This window comes from Capricornis sumatraensis, chromosome 23, assembly GCF_032405125.1.
Source record: "Capricornis sumatraensis isolate serow.1 chromosome 23, serow.2, whole genome shotgun sequence".
Taxonomy (NCBI): Eukaryota; Metazoa; Chordata; class Mammalia; order Artiodactyla; family Bovidae; genus Capricornis; species Capricornis sumatraensis.
The window spans coordinates 40,003,826-40,029,067 of record NC_091091.1 but is presented as its reverse complement, the minus strand read 5'-3'; the positions used below and the strand labels follow the sequence as shown (position 1 = coordinate 40,029,067).

Genomic DNA, 25,242 nt, shown 5'->3' with positions numbered 1-25,242 from the left:
CTGGGCTTCAGAAGTCCTTTTCTCCATGGGGACAATACGTTGATCTAATGCAATAGTAACCCGATTTGAAATACTGGGAAAATGAATAGGCATCTGTATTACCCTCACTGGATTTAAACATCACCTCTTTCATTTTAGTTTTCAAAAATCTCTGTGGAATTAATTTCCTTGGAGCTTAAAATACATTTTTATCACCTGACCTTATTTTCTCTCATGTTGTAGGACACTTAATAGTTTCAAAAAAAGATGGTAAGGAGTACATGTTCAGTTTCGATGTTTAGTTTTTAAAATCATAACACTTTAAGAATGAAGTATTTGGAAAGGCTGGGATCAAGAGTTTCAGTTATAGCTAACTTACTAAGCTCTGCTTCTGAATTCGTCAGTCTGACTTAAATCAAATCCTTATCTTCAGTGTTACTCAAGTAATTCTCATACACATTGTCACTTTAAATTATGACATTTTATTTTAAATAGTCACATCTGACACTTCAAAAAAAGGTACCACTAATAAATAACAAAAGTGGAAATACTTATCAAAGTTACAGCACACATAATGTTTAGCTGAGAATCACTTCAACAGAGTAAGGCTCTAAAGATACCAGACAAACCAATACTTGTTTGGAATAAGATGTGCAACTTTCTTACTGTATGGGCTTACAGACAAGGCCCTGGTTCCATGTGGTCGACGTTACAGTCGTGCTTCAGGCTAAAATTTTCAGCAGTTTTGAGAGCCTATACAAGATACTATGGACTGCACCTTGCAAAGTTACAACTTGAAAACTTCTTTCAAGCTTTACTAGTATCCAATGTGTATATTTTTAACATTTCTGAAGAGAGAACAAAATTAATAGGTGCTGGTAATCACATTTGATATCTCAGGTTTCATGGCAGACAGGTCTTAATGCTCTTAGACTTTGGGGAGTAAAAGGTAGGTATATTTTAAATTTATTTAAGTAGAATGTGGGGAAAATTAGGATCAAATGGGCATACATTCCTTGATTCCAGTGCCATTAGCCCTAACTCTGTAGGGAATGGTTAAGCCATCAAAAATTAAACCAATAGTTTTTACATTAAAATGTTTCTCCACACTAGTCACTAAAGTAAGAATTTAACTTGTAGAGGTTAACACACAGAAATGAGCTGACAGAACAGTAACAATTATGAACAATGCTACTCATCTAAAGATCCATGTCCACTCTTTGAGTCTACTTCATACATTCTACTACCCACCCACCCCACTCCAAAAGTTTTCATATTATTATGTCCCAAAGTAATCTATTCCTGAATTACTTGTGAAGAGACAAACTGCTCTGTAGTGTATAAGCTACTTAGGTCCTATTCCAGGATGATGCACTTCCATTGTCCTAGCTCTCAAATTTGGAAATCTGCTCAGGTTCAGTCTTTTAAAACCTTTCCAAATTAACGTAATTCGAATCTGTGATCCCTAGATCTGTGTCACACACTCTGTGACACCTTTTTTTGAGGGGGTTAAATAAAAGCCACAGGATTCTATGTGGCTAAAAACTAAATCTGAATTATTCGTGTCTGGCATTGTGTAAACATATTTTTAAGTTCATTTTGCTGGACTTCATTAACTACTTCAGGATCTGCAGGGCTCTTCTGAACCTTTGCCACTGCAAAGTTTATCCCCTGGGTTAACCCAGCCTGGGTAATGTTAGCAACCTGGACCATAGAACTTCGAATCTTTGCAAAAGGAGAGACTGCTCTGCTGCTACAGCTCTCTGAAGGAGAAGGAGTTACATGAAGCCCTCTCTCAAGTCCAAGCGTGCCAGATTCAGAGCCGGGGGTCTTTTGAGATACAACTGAATGCACTGGTTCAACTGACAAAAACTGTGGGCCTGCTTCAGGAAAAGACACGTCTAATTGACAAGGTCGAGAAGGTAGCTGTTCCGTCGATTCAAACTGAGTTTCTTCACTAGAAACTTGATTGGTCATTTGATTTCCTTCCTCACTAGCCTGCTGAGAAACAGGGCTGGTTTCTGATGGCTGGGTCATTTTGTTTTGTGCATCTTGAACAAATCTGTGGCAGTAAATATCCACAGGCTTAGCAAAGCCAGTCAATGTGTTTATGTTGTCAGCAGAAGGACTTTTCTTCAAAGAAGATTCGTGGCCTTTTCCAAGCCCACTGTCATGAGCAATAGTAACCTCTGAAGGAACATGAATGCTGATATCAGTGCTGCTAATAGACTGGGATCGACTGCCTAACCGAGGTGCTGAAGCAATAATACCACAACTAGGAAGAACATAGTCTATTGGCCCTACATTCTCTAAAGAGTTAGTTAGCTGCCTGTCTTCATCAGACTTGGAATTTGTAAGAAATTCATCAGAGTGATATGAGTCATTATCTGAAGAGATTTCCCCTTCTGACTCTGCCTGGGCTTTATTTTCCATCACACTTGTGTTTTCCATGGTTTCAAGACTACTATCTGATTTCCAAAGGTTTACTTTTAAGTTCGGTTTTAGGAAGTTAACTTTCATTTCAGGTTTTGTGAAGTTTCCTAGCTTTCTTAGATTGCCAATGTTTACATTGGATTTGGTCTGTTTCACTTTTTGATTTAGAGATGAAAATTTGCTCATTAAAAATTTTTTTCCCTGGGCCAGAGAGCCTTGGTTTTGAGATCTGATGCCAATGATGTCTTCATGAGGTTTACTGCTCTTCCTACAGATTAGAAAAGAAAAAAGTTAATTTCCCATGGAATCCAATATGACAGTTCCAATTATTAATGTAAGTGAAAACTCAAGTTGACCTCAATTCCTTAAAAGTAGCATACTGCTTAATGACAAATCTAGATAACTCCTTTGACTTGATGCTAGAGCATTAATGTCCAATACAAACATGTGGGCTAAATACAATTTTATATACAAAAATTTGTCATTTCAACACATAATTAGTATTAAGAGATGATTGATCAGATATCTTCATCTTTCTCAAACTTAAGTCTTTGAAACAACCAATGAACAAGTATTTTATACATAACAGGGCAGCAGAGGCCTTTGTTAAGTGACACTGATGAGTCACCTGCAGGCATTGAGAGGGAAGAGGTGCCACGCTATGTGACTTTAACCCCAGGTCCAGCAAGCAGGCCACAGACATCTCCTGAGTGAGCGGTTTTCTCTCTGAAGCCGCCCACATGGGGTATTGAAGAACCACCCCGGAGGAACACTACCTCCACAGTATCTTTATCCCACCTCCTGAAGCCCTTCACTGTAATTAGATGAGTTATGTTCTCTTGGACCAGACCTTTTGTCTTTACAACTCATCATCACTTGTGATGGCACACTTCCTTCAACTGTTCTCCCTGGCATTCAGAGAGGAGAGGAGGCAGGAGGGGAGACAGGGAAGCCTAATGGAAGCCTTAACCTCTGTTTTTGCATTATTCTGAGAATCTGTTTCCCCAAAAACCTCACCCCAAAATTCGAACTATTCACATTTCAAAACAGCCATATGTGGTGACTCACAACAGTCTGGGGGAGCACAGATCCACTACATCCACGATCTAAACCACCAGCAAAGCAGACACTGACTATAAATGGATATTTACAGCATTTTAACTAAAGCTGGTCTATATACATTGCACTTTGGTTGAATTCAGGCAGAGAAGAGGGGAAGGAGCTCCATTTCCTTATGCTTCCTGTGGGTTATCTGAATTTATTTGAGAAGACTTGGGACATTTAACATAAATAATTTGTGTTTTCTCCTTAGCCAGCCCTCCGGGTTGCTAAAAATGAGAAAAAAGGCAGTCCTATTTACCGCACATCTCAGTACACGTGTTCAACACTTGGTCATACAGGATCACTGGTCATGAGAATATTTCATAAAAATTATGTTAAAAGAGTTATTGAATACAGTACTGCTTTTTTCAAAAGCTACTGAAATAATTATTTCTAACAGAAGACTGAAAATTTTTATCTAGATGACCAGATGGTCCTCCTTTCTAGTGGAATTTGGACTTTAAAACCTGCTTATTAGATGGAAAAACCACAAATTTAAAATATAAAATAATTTGTTTATAGGCTTTCTTTTCGCAAATTAACCTAGTGTTTAAAATATAGTGGCTGGTTATTTTCTCTAAAACATTATTTAAATTTGAATGCTCCCTCTCAGGAGTTTTAAAACATATCATCACTTGTGGCCATAATTTAAACAAAATTATTACTTTTTGATCCATTATGATATGATCCTTCCCCCTCTAAATTAATCAACACAGTATTATAATGTGAATTCTCTTCTTTTTGCAGATACTTTAAAAGAAGTAAAACTTTAATTTTCTCTGTAGAATAAAGACACTTCTGTGCAAAGTGGTACACTTACCTCTCAAGCTTTTTCTCTATTATAGGTACATCTAATCCCATGGCTTGCTTGGTGATCTGCAGCATCTCTGCAATGCACTGAAGGGTATCTGAAACCCAAATGTAATTGCTTGCCACTTTAGCAAGAACATTTAAAAACTAGCAGTTCTAACTCAGAACTCAAAATGGGATTTTTAATCTTATAATAAAAGCTTGTTATAATTTACAAAAACATACTACTTCACTCCCCTAATTCAAAATGTTCTAAAATGTTAACAGAAAACTAAATGAACAACAAAAGAACCAAATCAATTGGAATTAAAAGTTTATTCGGAAACTCTAATCTGTCCAAACACTTTGCCAGATGCTGAGACAACAGGCACGAACAAGACAGGCGTTGTTCCTGACTATTATCCATGAGACGCGTATGTAGTACGAAAAGCCATCACACTCAAATGCCCAAGCACACTGAGAATTCCCATAATATATTTCCTTGCCCAAACTATCTAATCAATTTGTGTCCCTGCACTGCCGGGAACAAAGTTGCTATTTCAAGATCTCAAATCACAAAGGTATTTTTCCTGATCACTCACTTGTATAATGGTATGTGTGGTCCCGAGCTGCTCTTGGGCTTATAAAAGCAGATAAGCTGTAACTGAATACTTTCACCTCTCTTACCTTTCCCATCCTCTTCCGGGTTGCGCATTACAGCTCTCAGTGTGTGGAAATAGCCACTTGCTTCTTTATATCTGTAGTGCAGTCGCATGCAGGAGAACTTTGGCTTACCAAAAAGAGTGGGTTCAGGACCTAACGACCCAAATGAATATATGTTAATCTTTCACATAACATTATCTTTCTTCTGTATCTTCAAAATACTGAGATTTTGATATTATCCAAAATACTTCAAAATATTGATGATTGATTCATCAATCATTTAGCACTTTTTTTCATCTGAATAAGCACACACGCTTATGATGACTTGGTCTAATAAGACTATAAATAAAAATTCTTCCGTCTCAAATATTTAAACTTTCTAGACCCCAGGCTTAATCTTCACAGGACAAGTAATGAAAGAAACAATTAATGACTATATCCACCACTCATCTCTAAAATATAGAAGGGAATCTTAAGAAATGGACTACTTAGACTACTCCTTTCTGATTCCAGTAAGATGTTATTATACCAGTTGCTTAAATAACGACCCACTCTTGGAAGAAACAGTATTTGCTTTCTAGGACCTGGTTAGTATCTTAAAAATTTACCTATTTCTATTTTTTCCAGGTCTTCAAGACTTAGTCGTTGATACTGGTTTACTTTGTCAACTTCATCATCATAACTAGACAAAGGGAAAGGGAGTAAGAAGAGGATTAAAATCAAAAGCATATTTGGCTGGTCAGCTGAGGCATAACAGCAAGAACCATTATGCAGGGAAAGTCTTCCACAACACAATACATTCTGGGGTAAAGAGTTAAATATTTTAAAAACTAGAAGAAATTTTATATCTATATATAGTTCAATAGCTAAATGAAAATCAGTTTATAGATCTTACACTAAAGGAAATTACATAGGAAAGTTAAATTCAGTTTTACAAAAGCTATTACAAAAACTAAACCAACAAGCCTAAAACTTAACCTAAAAGGAAAGCAAAACACATACTGAAGCTACGTATTCCTGATTTGGCAGATAAATCTGATATCCAAAATAAAAAATGATCAATGCCAATAGGCACCTTTTGGCCAAGGACTGAAAAATGACAGTTCATACCAGACCAAAAAGAAAGTGACTGTGTATTTGAAAAAAATAATTCTGGTTAAGGCTATGAGGAAGTTCTTGCATTTATGCTAGTAGCATTGTTAACTGGGTGTCATTTCTAAGGCGTAAAAAGTCGTAATTCATCATATCCTAATAATCAGAGAAGTGCATGTGTACACATACACAATTATCTGCACACAGCTGTCTCACTCCTCATAGCAAAAAAGATACAAGTATGTTAATGCCTAACAATGGGGAAACATTTAACTATGGTATCGTAATAAAAAATCATGGTATATGGTCAATTACAATAAAAATATGTAGAATACATCATAACATGAGATCTACAGGAGATACTATCAAATACTCGAACACTATTATAAAAATACAGATGATAAATAACACTAAAATCACATCTTCAAATTGATAAAAGAGTGATGTAACAATTATGTAAGATAAAGGGATTCAGTGAAATTTCTTGAAATATATAGCAAAACTAGATTCTTAACTTTTGTGTTACAGAATCTAAAAAGGATATTTACTCACATTAAAAGAGTAAAAGCTTTAAATCAGTAAGCAACTTACTAGGCCACGTAGTATGCAGAGTTAGAAAGCAGTAACAGCACATCCACATCTCTGTGAGTAGCATCAATGAGGCTAAACAAACATGACACAAGGAATTAAATATTTTCATTTTCATCTACACTTTTTCTATAGCAGATCCCCTTATGATAAAAGATTGGTGGGGGCTAGGGTGGGGAGAAAAAATCAAGTAATCAATAAGTCCTACTTCTGAAGTTAAATGTACACAGTCTATCCATTTGGAGATTAAAAGAAACAAAACCAAACCAGGAACACAGGAAGGTGAGGTAGGTGGAGGAAAGGACTGGAGCTGAGGAGCAGCCAAGGAGAAGGGAGGGTTCAGGGAAAATAGGATAATGGCACATGGGGAGGAGAGGGAACTGCATGATGGTGGAGGGGGGTAAGGATTGTAAAGAAAATAGCAGGCTGAGAAAAGAAATTACCTAGATCATCTCACATGACCTAATCTTCAAGTTACACTGCACGTTTACCATATGTTTATACTCATGCAGAATGTATCCTTTGAAAGACTTATGTAAATATAACATTTATGTGCAAAAATGGAACCAAGCCCAAACTATTTTGCTTTTTTTTTTTAACTACAGATTAATTTACACAGCTTTTAGAGAATGAGTAAACATTTCCTTATTCTAAGTCCACTTTGCTGTATTTTATCTCCACTCTAAAGTCAAATATCAGTGTAAGGGTTAGAAACCGAGTACTGATGAACCATTAAACCAAATACTTTTTTTAAAAAGGTCAACTTATGAAATCCAAAAATACTCAACAGGTAGCATGGGCAGAATCTGAACTCAACCTTTTAATCAAATATTCATCTACTATTAAAACAGCTTTCCAATCAAAAGATGAAAATTAATCTGCACACATATTGGTTCTCAAAATTCCACTGACGGAGTAGATATTTCTATCTTAGAATAGAAATACCTTAGAATTTCACAGCTATTGGCAAAAACTGACCAAATGCTACTGAAAAACAAATGGAAAACAATAGGGGGGAAAATGACTAGTAGATGGAATTTAAGTAAAGTCACGTACATAATCTGCCTAAGAATGAGGTCATTGTTTAACAGGTACTGCAGAGAAAATTTCACCAAGATCTTAAATTGCAGTATTTTACATCAGGGGCGTCTTGTTGCACCATAACTGGAACAATTTTAATCTAAAATAACAAACTGACCTCAATTTTCACCAAAAACATGCCCCCAAATACAGCTAATTAGATTGAAGAAGTCAGAACCCAATTAATACACAGATTGATCCAAAATACGAGCAATAACCAACCAACCAACTGGAAAGAGAAAACCATCTATTCTACAATCTTGGCAGCCTCACCGAGATAACGTAGACGAACACCGTAACATATAATTTAGTTTTGCGCATTGGAGCTTACCTGCGCTCTTACAACCGTCGCTTGAGCCAAGCCATAAAAATTACGTCACGACACGTAGTTTAATATGAAAAAAATTTCTACACCTACTAAGTAGTGCTACTTTATCATAGCTTCTATTTTGACACGAATATTTACATTGGTCAAACACGATCTCAAGTCAAAAGCATTACGTCTAGAAAGAAAAAGCACTTGGCACGTCACAGGCAATGGAGAAAGAAGTCAGCCCTCCCCCCACCCGCAGTTTTACTTAAGTATAAGCTGCAGTGAATACTTAATTTCCCTCCCCACCACCCTCTGCCCCACTTAAACAGAAATAAACAAAACCTAACCCCCATTTAAAAAAAAAAACCACACAGACGAAAAAAACCCCTTTTGGTGCACCCCCGCCCTCGGCTGCAGCTCGGAGGGAAGGGCTGCGCTACTCGTTTTTCTCTTCCCGCCAGTCAGGCATGCCCTCCTTCCACACGATGAACACAAACACCGCCAGCACCACATGCAGCCCCACCACCGCGACAATGGTGGCGTAAAAGCCACTGTCATCGGGGGACATTAACAGGAGGCTTTGGAAGAGCAGCAATTTGCAGGAAAAATACAACCCCACAGGAACTTTAACCATCAGTCCTGCAAAAAGGAGAAAAATCTTGAAAGTGGTCGCCAGGCTGCCGCCTTCGGGCTTGGGCTCGGCCGCGTTGCCGGCGGCATTGCCTGTGGCATTCGCCTGCCGCTGAGCGGTTGGAGGAGGCCGGTGGGAGCGCGGCATCTGGTCGGTCAGTCAGTCCGTCAGTCCGTCCGTCCGTCCGTCAAGTAGTCGAAGCTCAGTCAGAGCCACCTGTGCCAGACCTCACGCCTGCAGCCACTGCGGCAACTGCAGCGCTGCCGCGCCAAGTCCCGCCCCCAAACACGGCGCACTTCCGCCGCCCACGCTCGCCGCGGTGCGCGCCCAGTGCGCAGGCGCAGCCCGTCCAGCACCGCCTACGTCCAGAGGAGGGTGCGGCCCCTGATCCCCGAGGGAAGCTGAGGTAGGCTCAGGCCCCGGCCGGGGTCCAGGGAGAGTGCATGCAAAAACACCTTGGTGAAGAGCCGTCCCTCCTGCCCAGACAGCCACTGGCGGGGGCCTGCGGCACGGTGACTAAGCGCCTCCCCGCACTGCCGCGCGCCTCGTGAGTCCACTAGTACGAGTACCAGTGACTAGTCAGCTGCTCTCGGTGTAAGAAAAAGCGAGAACGAGTTGGACCAAATAAAGAGTGGGCAGATGCTGAAGGGCACCTGGACGGTCCCCCGATTTCCTGTCACATTAAATATTCCTCCTTCAGCCACAAGTGCACCACCCGGCGCTTATGGGCTGTCACTCGAGTCAGCTCTCCCTGCGGCAGCAGTGGCCGCGGGACAACCAGGAGGTCTGATCTGTATACGCCAGCGGCTGTCTGCGGGGAATTAACTGAGCTGTGCTCGGGGGTTTAACATAAAAAGGCCCGAGGGTGGGCTCCAGGTGGCTGGACAGTTCCAACTGGAGCCCTAGGAGATAAAGGAAAAGGGAAGGGCAGCCATTCTTGCTGCCTGCGCAGGACCAAGCATTTGTAAACGGCTTGCCGTAACTGTTTTTCTGCCATATGTTTAAAATTAAACAGGACCATAACTGCAGTGAAGTCAGTGAGGCGCTGGTTTCTGGCACAAAATTTATGGGGGTGCCAAAAAAAAACCTGACATCAACGAAAGTTTTTAATGCAGTATTTTTTAAAAATCAAAATTAATGCAAACATACGATGATAAACAAAACATCCGACATTTCAAATAAAGATAGGATCCAACTCTGCAACCTGTCCAACCCTGTCTCGCTTGCCTCACCCTAATCCCAGCTCCGTTCCTATAAAGTTTTATTGACAAAAACATGTGGCCCAACTCAACAACAACAAAACAACCCAGTTTTTTAAATGAGCAAAGGATTTGAATAGACATTTTTCTGAGGAAGACATACAAATATCCAACAAACCCAAGAAAAAATCTTCAACATCATTTGTCATGAGGGAAATGCAAATCAAAACTGCAATGTGACAGTACTTCACATCCACTAGGATGACTACAATTAAAAAAAAAAAATGGGGGATAAAAGGAAAAAAAAAAGTGTGGGTGAGGACATGGAAAAACTGGAACCCTTCCACATTACTCGTGGAAATGTAAACTGGTGCAGCCACCAAAGAAAATAGTTTGGTGGTGTCTTAAAAGTTAAGCATAGTAGCCTGGCAATCTCCTCTCCTAGGTATATATCCCAAAGAAAAACAGGCGTTCAAACAAAAACTTGTTTATAAGTATTCACAACATCACTGTTTGCAACAGAAGAGCCAGAAGGTGGAAATATAAATGCCCAAAAGAAGAGTAAAAAAAGAAAACATGGTCTATCCATACAATGAAATACTATTCAGCCATGAAAAGGAATGAAGTTCTGCTACATGGCACAACACCCATGAACCATGAAACATTATGCTAAGTGAAGAAGCCAGTCACAAAGGCCACATATTAATGATTATGTTTATATGAAGTGTCCAGAATTCACATATCCAGAGAGATAAAAGTAGATTAGTGGTTGCTTAGGGGATGAGGGTGGGGATGGAGTACAAGGATTCTCTTTGTGGTGATAAAAATGTTTTAAAACTGACCAAAATGATGGTCTTACAATACTGAGCATATTCTAAAGACCACCCAATTATATACTTAAAATGGATGAAATGTATGCTATATGAATTACATCTCAATAAAGGTATTTTGGGGCTTTCTGGGTGGCAGCAGTGGTAAAGAACCCCCTGCCACTGCAGGAGACAGACACGAGTTCGATCCCTGGGTCAGGAAGATCCCCTGGAGGAGGGCATGGCAAGCCACTCTAGTATTCTTGCCTGGAGAATCCCATGGACAGAAGAGCCTGGCAAGCTACAGTCCACGGGGTCGCAGAGTCAGACATGACTGAAGCAACTTCACACACACACACGTTTTTAAAAAGTATACATGCAGCTGGAGGCAGACAGGTGCAAACTGCTGCACCTCCAAGCCTGAGGGACTGAGGCCACCACACGCTGTCCAGGATCTGAGCCTGCAAAGCCACTCCCAGAGATACTCTTGCTGTCCTCAACCAAGGGCCACCTGTTCTGGGTCTACATCTCTGTCTCATTAGACAGACTATACAAAGGCTCTCTAGCAACCTCAGATAGCCCAAGGGCAGGTTTCCAAACATCTCCCTTCAAGAGAAAAGGAAAACTATCCACCATCTAGAAAATCTTTAAGCCTTGCAAATGATATAAGTAGCAAATTTAAAGAAATTTTAGCAGTAATAGAAAGGATGATAACCACAAAGTATCTCTCATAAGAAGGACAGTTCTTAAAGAACTGTCTAATCATGATGGCAATATAGGGACTTCCCTGGTGGTCTAGTGGTTACAAATCCACTCTGCACTATGGAGAATATGGGTTCGATCCCTGGTCAGGCAACTAAGCCCTCACTCTACATCTAGGGAGTCCACGTGCTACAACAAAAGCTCCCATGTGACATGAACCCATGCGTGGCAACTAAAGCCCAAGGCAGCCTAATAAATATCCGACAACAACAACAAAAAAGATGGAGACATATAGTTAACTTTGGAAATTCAAATGGGCAGAAAACCTCATCTCTTTAAGAGTCCAAAAATTGCATCCATATATACAGTGAAAGTGAAAGTGAAGTCGCTCAGTCATGTCTGACTCTGCGACCCATGGACTGTAGCCCACCAAACTCCTCCGTCCATGGGATTCTCCAGGCAAGAATACTGGAGTGGGTTGCCATTTCCTTCTCCAGGGGATCTTCCCGACCCAGGGATTGAACCCAGGTCTCTCACATTTCAGGCAGATGCTTTAACCTCTGAGCCACAGTACTGACTATCAAAGCGAAATAATCCATGAACTTGAAGGCATGGAAGGACTCCTTATGAACCTACGGTCAGTATCATTTTTTATTCATTATCATATATATAAATACTCCCTTGCCTTCTATTGTTCTTGCAAGCTTGTTTTATGCCCCTTTTATTTAAAAACATACAAAATGTAAAAAAAGATAAAATCTAAATAGACTCTTTTACTCTCAAAGCTTGGTTTAGAATTTTCTGAAGTATTTCTGATTCATAATATTGAAAATTATAATTTTAGATTTTAGCCTGAAAGCAAGCAATCTGGTGGATAAATTTGGATCCTGCCATTCAGCTGATATTTTAAAGAACCACTTGAAAGTGGATGGTTTTTGTTTTAAAAAGAATGTAGAGTATTAGTTGGCCTATTTATTTTATGAAAGACCAGGACCACTTAACAAACCATCAAACTAACGAGCATCATTAAACCTCCTGGTGCACGCGGTTCTGTGCATTAACACAATAAACCTAGCTTCTGGGGCATGAGCTGGGGCTGGGGGCAGGGGAGGACCCATGAAACAAGCTTTGAATTGTAGTTTCACAATTTGGGTTTTTAAAAAATCAGATATGGCATTATCCTATTTTACCTCATTACTGAGTTTTTTCGTGCCCCTTTAATTTTACAGCTGAAGTTGAGTGCCTTGTCAGCTTGCCTTAGTACCAGCCATGTATTTGAGAACTGCCATGCACTTTGCATCCATGCCCACAGCCTTATGGACAACTGCTAGCAATAATTATCACAGCTTAACATCCAAAATTTAAGCACATTAGTCACCAGGACACAACTCCAACTTACCTGGGGTCACAGTCAATAAGGGCCCAGCCACCATGGAACTTTTCATTATCAGGCAGCAGTAACTTCATGTAACTCTGTAAGAGTTGGCTAATTAGTTCCTGGTGGCTTCTCTGATTTTCCTTATGCAAAGCTTCATGCTCTTTTTCCTTGGTAAATATGGAATAAAGATCTTCTGTCACTGGGATGCCTTGCATCAAATCTAGAGTAGAAAGTATTGATATCTATCATCTTCTTAGTTTACTAATACATTTTTCAAAAGCGAAAGTGAATACAAGACCTAAAACAAGATTCTCATTTTAAAAAACAGGCATAAATCTTTGTGACCTTGGACTAGGCATAGGGTTTTTTTTTTTCATATGAAACTAAAGTCACAAGCAACAAAAAAGACAAACTGGACACCATCAAAATTAGAAACTTTTGTGTTTCAAAGGAAAATGCCATGAAAGTTAAAAGGCAACCCACAGAGTAGAAGTGAATATTTAAAAATCATCTATAAGGGAACTGTATCCAAGAATATATAAAGAATTCCTGAAAGTGAAAGTTAGTTGCAGTCATGTCTGACTCTTTGCAATCCCAGGGACTGTAGCTCGTCAGGCTCCTCTGTCTATGGGATTCTCCAGGCAAGAAAACTGGAGTGGGTTGCCATTTCCTTCTCCAGAGGATCTTCCCGACCCAGGGATCGAACCCAGGTCTCTTGCATTGCAGGCAGATTCTTTACCAACTGAGCTACTAGGAAAGCCTTACAACTCAATAATAAAAGAATTATTACTAATTATTATCAATAATAAAAGAATTCCTACAACTCAATAATAAAAAGACAAATAAGCCAATTTTAAATTGAGCAAAGGAACTGAATAGACAAGTTAACGTCTTCCTGGTGTAGGATGCAGCTCAAGGCTTATTAACAAAATCATTGTAATCCCACTCCTTACACGCGTTTGGGACAGTAAGACTTCTGGGAGAGAATTGCCAACCACTGGCCTTTTATGGAGAAGCAGTGAGCCCAGACTGCTACTAGCCCGTCTCTCTCAAACTTGGAAGAGATTTAGCTTCAGGGTTAGGATGAAGCTGATATTTTTCATGGTCAAAATGAGAAAGGAACAGAATCTGGGTCCTCAGTGACCTAACTGAATTGCTAGAAAAAAATGTATCAATTTCTCCTTTAAAAAACTGCTAAAATCCAATTTTCCTATCAGTACATACCATATCTGTGGCAAATGAACCAAACTTAATTACATCAGATTTCTCAAATTCCTAAATTGCCTATGTGTGGGCCCTACTATTTCATATATAATAAATAATTAGGTTAAAAAAATAGGATTTTAAAAATATTCCTAGAGACCATATGTCAAGCTATTATGTTTGGTTCTAATCCAGAATACTCTACATTTACTTTAATCCTAAAAGGTAATACTTTCATGGAAATTAAAGTCACATTAAAAAAAAAATATGCTGTGGCATGAATTCCACTGGGCAATTCACCCTCCATTTTTTCTCTTAAATAATGATAAGAATTGGTTAGGATAGTCTGATATCCTAACACCCTGTTAAATCATGCTTATAAGGAAGGATAGTGTATTTGTCCACAGCAAGAACACATGATAAACATCAGACAAAGAAAGAAAATCATTTTGTTTTATCTCTCAGGCTTGAGTAATAGGAAAACAGAATACTGAGTTTTTACTTGATGAGGTTTTAGGGCACCATATTCCATAATCCAGGAGCCTCAACCTTGCCTTCTGTTACATGAATCACAAACTGACAAATATGTAAGGAAATGAGCAGTTTCTTTTGCCACTCCAGCCTAAAAAATCTGTCCAGATTCTAATCTTGTAAAAATTTGATTTATCGGGTAAGATGTTCAATGGAGAAACACAAGTGTATTATAAAACATATGGATTACGTTAATGAAGTTGGTTACTGTAAAATGTTAGTCACAGAAAGTATAACAAATTTTAAAGAAAGACAGTTGTGTTCCTTACCTATAACAGCTTGCCTGTAAGCATCCTTAAATCGATTCAGGTAGTACCTATTTGCTGAGTTAACACCATCTTTCATAACTCCTGCTAACTTCCTTTCTCCTGTCCTTGTAAAGTCACCCTGTCAAGAAAAAAGTCACTTTGACAATTTATGCAAACACAAAAATATTCCTGAAGTCAATGTGTGCTTTTGATACTGCAATTCTACAGGCTTTTACAATTTCCAAATTATGTAATTAAAATATCTACTAGTATTTGACTCAGATCCAAGCATGTCAAATAACTAAACACGCTATTGGTGTTATCCACCTTTACAGTTAGATGGTGCTTTAAGGTAAAGCCATTCTTGGCAGTCTGTAGAATATCTAGAACTTATAGGTCAAAACTTATATATAACAAAACAAAAAGATTTTCAAGCCTTCAACTGGTATGATATTCAAAACACACAAATATCTGATGTGGAAAATGTGGACAGTTCCGTAGAGCGTATTACAACCGTATTTAACCTGTGTATGTGGTTGTGTGTATATACAGACAGAGCAAAGGTTTCCATACCTTGCTGCACATTACAATCCCTGTAGAATGATCCAATGAAGATTTAAGTGTTTTGTTTCTCTTGGTTTTCACAACAAAGATGTCAGAGCAAGTCCCTAGAGAGGTAGGGAAAGCACAGTCTCTTTTTTCCCCCATCCCAACCCCACTATTTCCATTCAAGGCAATCTTAGAAATAGGCCCTGTCCTAAAATTGACAATTTAGGAAGAACATGTTGCCAATTAGTTAGGTCATTCACAGAAAATATTAATTTAGCAACAGGAATCTATTATGGAAAAGAGAGACATGAATGCTGCATCCAAAGAATTTTAATATCAAAGGAAAAAAGTATTCCTCTTTGTCCAGCTTTGTATAATTAAAAAGTACCCCTGCATAAGTTTAAGGTGTACAATATGATATTTTGTGTGTGAACATAGTATTGTTAATCATAGTCACCATGCTGTACTTTAGATCCCCAGAACTTATAAGTGAAAGTTTGTACTCTGACCAGTCTCTCCCCATTTACCCCATCCTCTGGTAGCCATCAGTCGCAGTGTTTCTGTGAGTCTGACTTTTTAAAATTCCACACACAAGTGAGATCATGCATTCTGTTTGTTTATTTTGGCTGTGCTGCGTCTTCGCCGCTGCACACAGGCTTTCTTTAGTTTCTGTGCACAGGCTTCTCTTGTTGTAGAGCATGGGATCTAGGGGCCAGTGTCAGTAGTTGACGCACTCGGGCTTAGATGCTTCATGGCCTGTGGGATTTTCCCAGACCAAGAATTGAACCCATGTCCCCTGCACTGACTGGCAGGCAGATTCTTAACCACTGGACCACCAGGGAAGTTCAGAGATCCTGCATTACTGACTTGTCTTTCTGTTTGTCTGATTTCACTTTTTCACTTAACATAATACCCTCAAGATTCATCCATGTTGCTAAAAATGTCAGGATTTCCTTCTTTTAAATAAATAAACTATTTACTTATTTATTTTTGGCTGCGCTAGGTCTACACTGCTGTGTGCAGGCTTCCCATTGCAGTGGCTTCTCTTGTTGTGGAGCATGGGCTCTAGGCACCTGGGCTTCAGTAGATGCGATTCACAGGCTCTACCGAGTGGGCTCTGGAGTTGTGGCAAACGGGCTTGGTTCCTCTTTGGCATGTGGGATCTTCTTGGACCAGGATCAAACTTGTATGCTTTGCACTGGCAAGCAGATTCCCTACCACTGGACCACCAGAGAAATCCCAGGACTTTCTTCCTTTTATGGCTGAATATTCCATTAAATATATATATATATATATATATATATATATATATATATATAAAATTTTGTATGGCTGCTTCCCTTGTCAACATATTCTTTAGCCATTCATTCAGCATCAGATGCTTAGGTTCTTCCCGGATCTCGACTACTGTGAATAGTGCTACAATGAACACAAGAGTACAGGTATTTCTTCCAGATATTGATGTCATTTTCTCTGGATATATATTTATAAAATAGGGTTGCTGGATCATATGGTAGTTCCATTTTTAATGTTTTGAGGAATTTCCTTACCATTTCCCATAATGGCTATGCCAATTCACATTCCCATCAACAATGTACAGGGGTGAGCTTTTCTGCCCACCTTGTTATCTCTTGCCTTTTAGATAACAGCCATCCCAACAGGTGACAGCTCATTGTGGTTTTGATTTGCATTTCCCTGAGGATTACTGACATTGAGCACCTTTTTATGTACCTGCTGGCCATATGTATATCGTCTTTGGAAAAATGTTCAAATCCTTTGCCCATTTTAAAATCAGTTTTGTTTTGTTTTTGCTATTGAGTGGCATTACTTCTTTACATATTTTGGATATTAACCCTTTCTCAGACATATGGTTTGCAAATATTTTCTCCCGTTCCATGAGTTGTCTTTTCATTCTCTCGATTACTTATTTTGCTATGCAAAACATTTTTTGTTTGATGTTGTCCCACTTGTTTATTTTTACTTTTCTTCTTGTGCTTTTGGTGTCAGTCAAAAAAATTATTGCTAAAATCAATGTCATGAAATGTTTCCCTATGTTTTCTTGAAGGAGTAAAGTTTCAGGTCTATTTAAGTCTTTAACCTATTTCAATTCAATTTTCATGAATGGTGTCCAGTTTAATTATTTTGCATGTAAATATTTTAGTTTCACAACACCATTTAGTGAAGAGACTATCATTTCCCTATTGACTATTCTTGACTCCCTTGTCAAATTATTAGTTGACTGTACACATGTGGGTTTATTTCTGGGCTCTTAGTTCTATTCCATTGGTCTTTGTGCCTGTTTTTATGCCAGTACCATACTGTGTTGATTACTACAACTTTGCAATATAGTTTGAAATCAGAAGTAGGATGCATCCAGTTTTGTTCTTTCTCAAGATTGCTTTGGCTGTTAGGGGTCTCATGTGTTTCCAAATGAATTTTAGGACTGTTTTTTCTATTCTAGTAGAAAATGCCAATGGAATTTTGATAGAGATTACACTGAATCTGAAGATGGCTTTGGGTAATATTTTAATACTAATTTTTCTAAGCCATAAACCTGTGCTATCTTCCACTTGTTTGTTCTTTCAGTTTCTTTTATCAATGTCTTAGTTTTTAGTGTACAGATTTCTTACCTTCCTGTTTAAATTTATTCCTTAGTATTTTACTATTTTTGATGCTATTATAAATGGGATTGTTTTATTTCTTTTTTAGATAATCCCTATTAGTATATGCTGCTGCTGCTGCTAAGTCACTTCAGTTGTGTCCGACTCTGTGCGACCCCATAGACGGCAGCCCACCAGGCTCCCCCATCCCTGGCAAGAACACTGGAGTGGGTTGCTATTTCCTCCTCCAATGCATGAAAGTGAAAAGTGAAAGTGAAGTCGCTCAGTCGTGTCCGACTAGTAGCGACCCCATGGACTGCAGCCTACCAGGCTCCTCTGTCCATGGGATTTTCCAGGCAAGAGTACTGGAAAATTATATTAGTATATTTTTCTATATTAGTATATAGAAATAACCAATTTTCATAGGTTGATATTGTATCCTGCACCCTCACTGAATTAATTTATTAGTTCTAACAGTTTTCTGGTGGAGTCTTTAGGATTTTATTCAGGATTTGTTATGACAAATATTCTGGGGTAAACTATTTACCTTGAAGAAAAATAACTATAAACCTAATTTAAACTAATTCAACCACTTCCTATTGCCAAGAGAGGGAGTATCTAGTAACCAGTGACTGTATTTTACATTTACATTAAATTCTGTGAAGATCAGCTTGGTAGGATCCTCAAAAGACTTTATGTAAAACAATCACAAAAAGATAATAAAACATTTCTTCACCATTTACCGTGTGTCAGGGAACGATCTAAGATCTAACGTATTAGCTCATATAATCCCACACCACTTTTTTTGAAGTGGGCCTAGAATTATTCCTGTTTTATAAATGAAGAGACAGACACAGAGAATTTAAGTGACTTGCCCACAGTCACAGAGCTAGTAAGAGGCAGGGCTGGGATTCAAATTTAGAGGAGGCAAATTATACTAGGCATCCAAATCCCACCAACTGACACATTTTATTTTGTCTGTATAAAGTTTTAAAAACCAACTATTACATATAAAATTCTAGATTTCCAAACTCCCTTGAAAACTGAGAGCTCTGGCAACCCTGGGCCTCTAGCCCCATTAGAAGTAGCAGAACAGCACCTTCCTGAGTGAGTCATCATATGCTCTTTCTCAGGTACACATTGCCCATCTCTCCTTTTAAGCTAATGAGTGGCCAGTTCAAGTCACACCACTTGGCACCTGCAGGAATTTGGAAGTGTGACCCCTGCCTTACCCAAACATTCCAGAGTCAACTACGTAGACCTACCACCCACATGCTTCTCTCTCAAAAGCCAAGTTGGTTTTAAACCACACTCTGTGTCCCACAGAATGACCCACAGATTCTGGCTACAGATACTTACCTTCAGAGCAGCTGTCCCAGCATACTGTCTGCTAATGGAGTCACCATTGTTGGCCCACATTATCTGATAAATCCGATTGCATTTCACTGGTAATGGCTGCTCCGGGGGCATCACACCTAATTTTTTCAGCTAAAATGAATGCATTGGTAGATTAACTGCAGATAAGCCAGGAAATCATAGTGTAAAACATATACTGCAGAGAAAAGGAAGCATACACATGTACAATTTAGGACCCTTCAAGAAATGTTTTCAGACTTTTTCAAAGTAAAGTACCACTTGAGAGACAGCTTTATGAACTGCTACATCTGAATAAATAGAATAAAACATTCATACCATCCTGGTGTCATTTTTAATGTATAGACTCATACTATTGTATCTTTCTTTTAAATGTGGCTACGAAGTGAAGCTAACTATCAAAAAATCATTTGGATACAACAAAAACATTAATAGTAGCAGAGCAGTAAGTGTTCAGTGAAGATTAAGTCTGGCGCCATATGCTAAGAGCTTCCTAAAATAAACAATCTCATTTATTCCTCATAACAAGTCTATGCGATCAGTACTCTTTAGTACCCTCATTTTATGGATGAAATGAAAGAAGTTTGGAGAGGCTGAGTTCTTTGCATGGGGTCAACACCTAGTATGTGGTAGGGCCAGGGCTTCATCACCAAAGCCTAGCTGCTTCAGTGCAACAGTAGAAGACTTCCTCTAAGGACAGTCACAAGGTTCTATCAGGAAAACAAAACAAACCACCATGAGAGGAATATCAACCTTGGGAATTCATCACCCAGGTGTTGGAAGGATGAGAGATCTAAAACCAGACACAGAGGTGGAGATGTAATAACTACAGGAAACAGATGCCACCAGGAGGGTTGAGGCACAAAGGGAAGAGGCTGGTTCTGTGATGCCAAGGACTCACAGCCCCAAAGAGGGTGCCGATGATGGGAATATAAGACAGGTGAACAAACGTGTCCCTCTTCCCTCCTTCAGCCTCACAGTCTTCCTTGAAAGCCCCTACTGGCAGAGCCTGACATGGAAGCAGGTGGTCGAGCAGAAAGGTGGTGTGCAGACCCCATGCCCCAAGAACAGGCGGGAGGGTGTGTAGCTGAGAGAAAAAAGTAAATGACTACACAGTGCCACCCACTACATTATTAAATTTTGGGCCTCATGTTTTTAAAATGAGTACTTAAGAAAACAGCACCTGATTCAACTGATTTCTAGCAAAGGTTGTACTTCCCAGGTTTTAAAGCAACAAGGATGGTTGCATGCTGTAAATGTTCTATGGCAGGAAGATTTTAGCTACTTGTTTACAAGTGAAAAAATTGGAAATGAATATTTACAATCCAGTGGACTCCAAATTACCTGTTGTTCCATGACCACTCGTGCAATGGCAGCTTGGACCACATTGGTGCGATCCAGGCAGTCCATGCAGTTAACTCGAAAAATCCCTTCTTGTTTACATATTATTCCAGCTTGATCAACCCTTTTCAAAAACAGTATGGAATTACTTTACAATAGGAAAAACTTAAAAGTTCTCAAAACCCACAATTCTTTACAGTATAACGATAACAACAGCAACACTGGTTATCTATTTGCTTGGAATATCATGTGGCAGGCATTACTGAGACCTTTGTAGACATTATTGTTAATTTATACAATAACCTGACTAGGAAGATATTACCCTCATTTTGAAATGAAAAAACTGAGACGCAGAATGACTATCCTGAGTCACACAATTACTAGGCAGAGCTGACACAACCCCAGCTATTCTTATCTACACTAAGTGCCAGAAGGCACTTTAAAACAACATCCTGTTCCCTGCTTTTTGACTTCAAGCAGAAATGCATCTAAATGAGCTTGTACAGACTAATTCACTCTACCACCCAGGGTGGAATCATGAAGCTTGCCTCACTCATCTAATTCCTCTGGCCACCTGTGGCCTTAAAATCTAATCAAATGTTCTCTTCTGTTCTTTAAGCCAATTTCTCCTTCCTACTTCTCCCTCCTATAGTCTGAGAATCATCTTTCTTCTCCAGCAATTTTTAAATGTCTCAAAACTGAGACCAAATACCTCTAAGCCTTCCTTCCCATGTTAGGGACCAAGAAGAAATGTAGAGGACAAAGGATTAGAAGGAATTAAAGAACAGTAATAGAGCACTTTGCTCCATTTTGTCAGTCACCTGACACCTTCTTCCTGTTCAAAGCTAACAATGCCTAACGACTAATACTTTTGAAAAGGAGAATAGGAATCTGGAAGTGAAACAAGAAAAACAAAAAGTCTTTCCCAGCCTGCTATTATTTTAACGCTTACTGGTACTAGACAAAAAACATATGATTTGACAGACCAAGAGTTTGTCAAACTGATTTCTTATGAAATACCTACCAACACCACTTCATGTCAAGAATAATGTCATGAATGGCATCTGTTAGTGTTTGGACATTCTCAAACTTCATTCCTCGGCTAAAATATATGCCAAAAGAAAGAAAAACATCTTTAAGAATATTTTTTAAGCTTAAGATATGATATCTAAGATAGCTTGGAAAAATTAAAATTATTACTGTAAATATGAGATTAATACTACTTTAAATTATATGGGAAATTATATAAATATTTACAAGTAATCTGCATTATGAAAGAAAATATGCTTAAGAATACACTGAAACAGATCACAGCCGCTGGAAGCTTCTTTCCCCACCAATGTTTTCAATACTTAGGTAAATAAACCAACACTAGAGCCAGGCTTATGACAAAAGAAATCTGCTTTCAGAATACACACAAGTTAAAATTACCATCAAAATGATCGTTGTTTTCCAGATAACTAGTGAACTTATCCCAAGGGAGAGCATTATTGCTAACGGAGTATGAAGACGAGCCAGCAGGATGAGTTTTAAGTAAGGGAATGCTATTATTCCTGCCAGGCTCAAACTCAAGCAGAAAGAAAAAGCTCCATTAATTAAGTGAAGGAGAAAAGGAGAAAAAGGAACTCTAAGTCTTGAAGTCATTTTGGAACAAAAAGACTGAATATTTCAAGAAGAATTAACTTAAATTTTTAGGCAAAATAAAACCAATATGAAAATGGAACTAAGAAATGATCATCTTCTCCTTTCTAACAATGAGAACAAGATTTTCTTCCCAATAAAAAAGAGATGAAAAACTAAGGTCTCTGTGGCTGCTGCTGCTGCTAAGTCACTTAAGTCGTGTCCAACTCTGTGCGACCCCATAGACGGCAGCCTACCAGGCTCCTCTGTCCCTGGGATTCTCCAGGCAACAACACTGGAGTGAGTTGCCATTTCCTTCTCCAATGCATGAGAGTGAAAAGTGAAAGTGAAGTTGCTCAGTCATGTCCAACTCTTCTCGACCCCATGGACTGCAGCCCACCAGGCTCCTCCATCCATGGGATTTTCCAGGCAAGAGTACTAGAGTGGGGTGCCACTGCCTTCTCTGTGGCAGCAACTACTACAAATACTGGACCTGATCAAAACTCATCTCAGGAAGCCATCTTTTTTTTTCTCTTTCTTAAATTATGAAAGTATGATAATACATTTACAGGAGACTTGGAAAATACAGAACAAAGTTATACTATACATTACAATTCTTTTAAGTAGAGAAATTAAGATTTTTATTTGGAGTTTCAATATCAAACTCTCAAAAATTAATAGAATGAATAGACAGAAAAGTAGAAGGATATAGTTGACCTGAAAAGCACTAGGAACCAATTCAACATAATTAAGATTTATACAGTTTTTCAGGAAGCCATCTTACCAGTGCTCATGGAAATCAAATGAAACATAGGTGAGGTGTGAGTTGTTAAAGAGCAACACTTGTTTCAGGTAAGCATCACCAATTATTTTCTCTCTTCCTGCCTGGTCTACCAAATTAATAATAACCTGTGAGAGTGGGGAAAAAGAAAAAGTTCAGTTAATCAGATCTGAGACTCATGATTTTCACTGAATTTATTTAGAGTTATGTTTTAGAAATATTTTGTACCCAGACTTAGAAGTTAATCCACTCAAGCATCAGTTTTTTCCTTTATAAAATTAGATTTTCATTTGTTACACTTAGGTTTATGAGAATTTACATCAATGGCAAGAATAGTTTTACACATTATACATGTGCAATAACCTATTAGAATACAAATCGAAAACAAGTTCCTTTATGATAGATATTTTAAATCTCTAGAATAATTTTTAAAGAAATATACAAGACCTACATGTTAGACACTATGAAACGTTGCTGAAACACAGAAAACCTGAGTAAATGGAGAGAGACACCATGGTGCTGGATGGCAAGATTCAACACTGTAAAGATGTCAGGGCTCCCCAGGTTAATCTACACACTCAACAATTCCAGTCAAAATTTGAACAGGATCTTTGTACAGACTTCACAAGTTAATTCTAAAGTTTTTCTGGGAAAGTGAATAACATGGGAAAATTTTTGAAAACCAATAAAGGACTTGTCCCACTGAAGAGCAAAACATAGGTTAAATCTAGTGATTAAAACTATGGTATGAGTGCAGAAAAATGAACGACTCAACAGAACAAGACAGATGGCCAAGACAGACCTATGAACACTGAGGAATCTAAGCTACGATGATATCATTCTCAGAGAATATGGACTATACTATACACAGACTATACTGTAGATACTATATATTACTATACTGTAATATACTATAGTTCAGTCGCTCAGTCGTGTCCGGCTCTTTGCGACCCCATGAATGACAGCATGCCAGGCCTCCCTGTCCATCACCAACTCCCAGAGTTCACTCAAACTCATGTCCATCAAGTCGGTGATGCCATCCAACCATCCCATCTTCTGTCGTCCCCTTCTCCTCCTGCCCCCAATCCCTCCCAGCATCAGAGTCTTTTCCAATGAGTCAACTCTTCGCGTGAGGTGGCCAAAGTACTGGAGTTTCAGCTTTAGCATCATTCCTTCCAAAGAAATCCCAGGGCTGATCTCCTTCAGAATGGACTGGTTGGATCTCCTTCCAGCCCAAGGGACTCTCAAGAGTCTTCTCCAACACCACAGTTCAAAAGCATCAATTCTTCAGCGCTCAGCTTTCTTCACAGCCCAACTTTCACATCCATACATGACTACTGGAAAAACCACAGCCTTGACTAGACAGACCTTTGTTGGCAAAGTAATGTCTCTGCTTTTGAATATGCTATCTAGGTTGGTCATAACTTTCCTTCCAAGAAGTAAGCGTCTTTTAATTTCATGGCTACAATCACCATCTGCAGTGATTTTGGAGCCCCCCAAAATAAAGTCTGACACTGTTTCCATAGTGGCATACTATAAATGATATTGGGATAACTGTCTGTTTACATGGCAGGGACTTAAGTTAGCCCCTTCACTATATATAAAAGAAATTCTAGATGCATTAATGATCTAGGTATTTTTCTTCAAGTTATAAAAAGGCAAGAATAATGTTGGCATGATTTTTCCCATGCCAACATGGGAAAGTCATTGGACTTTCCAAGCATAATAAAAACCAGAGAGCATAAAGAAAAAGATGGACAGATGTGACAACATGAACATTTAAAACCTCTGTGTACAAATGACAGTATAAGCAAACATTAAGAAAAATAGAGGACTACCTAGGGGAATACACCTGCAATACAAAAACCATTAAAATAGAGTGCTATAAATTCAGTAAGAAAAATACAGGTAAAGGATTCAGAAGACATTCAGAAGAGAAAATAGACAAATAGCCAATATACATGAGATCTGCAACTTTGTTAATAACAATACGTAAATTTTAAAACAGAAAACCAGTTTTAATCTACAGACAGGCAAAAACTGAATGCTAAATATGGACAGCATGGTGAATATGTGGAGAAATGGGTACCGGCTCTCGCTGCTAAGAGTATAAACTGGAATGATCTTTTTGGAAGCAACTGAGTAGTGGGTATCAACCTGAAGTTAATCTAATGTGTGATCCCTTGGACTGCAAGGAGTTCAAACCAGTCAATCATAAAGGAAATCAGTCCTGAACAT

General features: G+C 38.7%; 1 protein-coding gene across 1 annotated transcript in view; it reads right to left on the bottom strand.

Annotated features, from left to right (window-relative positions):
- Positions 1-576: 576 nt before the first annotated feature.
- The window catches only part of INPP5F (inositol polyphosphate-5-phosphatase F), a 91,518-nt gene continuing 66,852 nt past the window's right edge, over positions 577-25,242 (bottom strand). The window contains exons 10-20 of the mRNA XM_068961477.1: positions 23,008-23,132; positions 21,628-21,705; positions 20,607-20,727; positions 19,248-19,376; positions 14,761-14,878; positions 12,779-12,977; positions 6,649-6,720; positions 5,574-5,647; positions 4,990-5,118; positions 4,334-4,421; positions 577-2,680 (exon numbers count right to left, since the gene is read on the bottom strand). Coding sequence (XP_068817578.1) covers positions 1,525-2,680; positions 4,334-4,421; positions 4,990-5,118; positions 5,574-5,647; positions 6,649-6,720; positions 12,779-12,977; positions 14,761-14,878; positions 19,248-19,376; positions 20,607-20,727; positions 21,628-21,705; positions 23,008-23,132 — 2,289 coding nt within the window. The 3' untranslated portion in view covers positions 577-1,524. The remainder of the gene's footprint in view (positions 2,681-4,333; positions 4,422-4,989; positions 5,119-5,573; positions 5,648-6,648; positions 6,721-12,778; positions 12,978-14,760; positions 14,879-19,247; positions 19,377-20,606; positions 20,728-21,627; positions 21,706-23,007; positions 23,133-25,242) is intronic.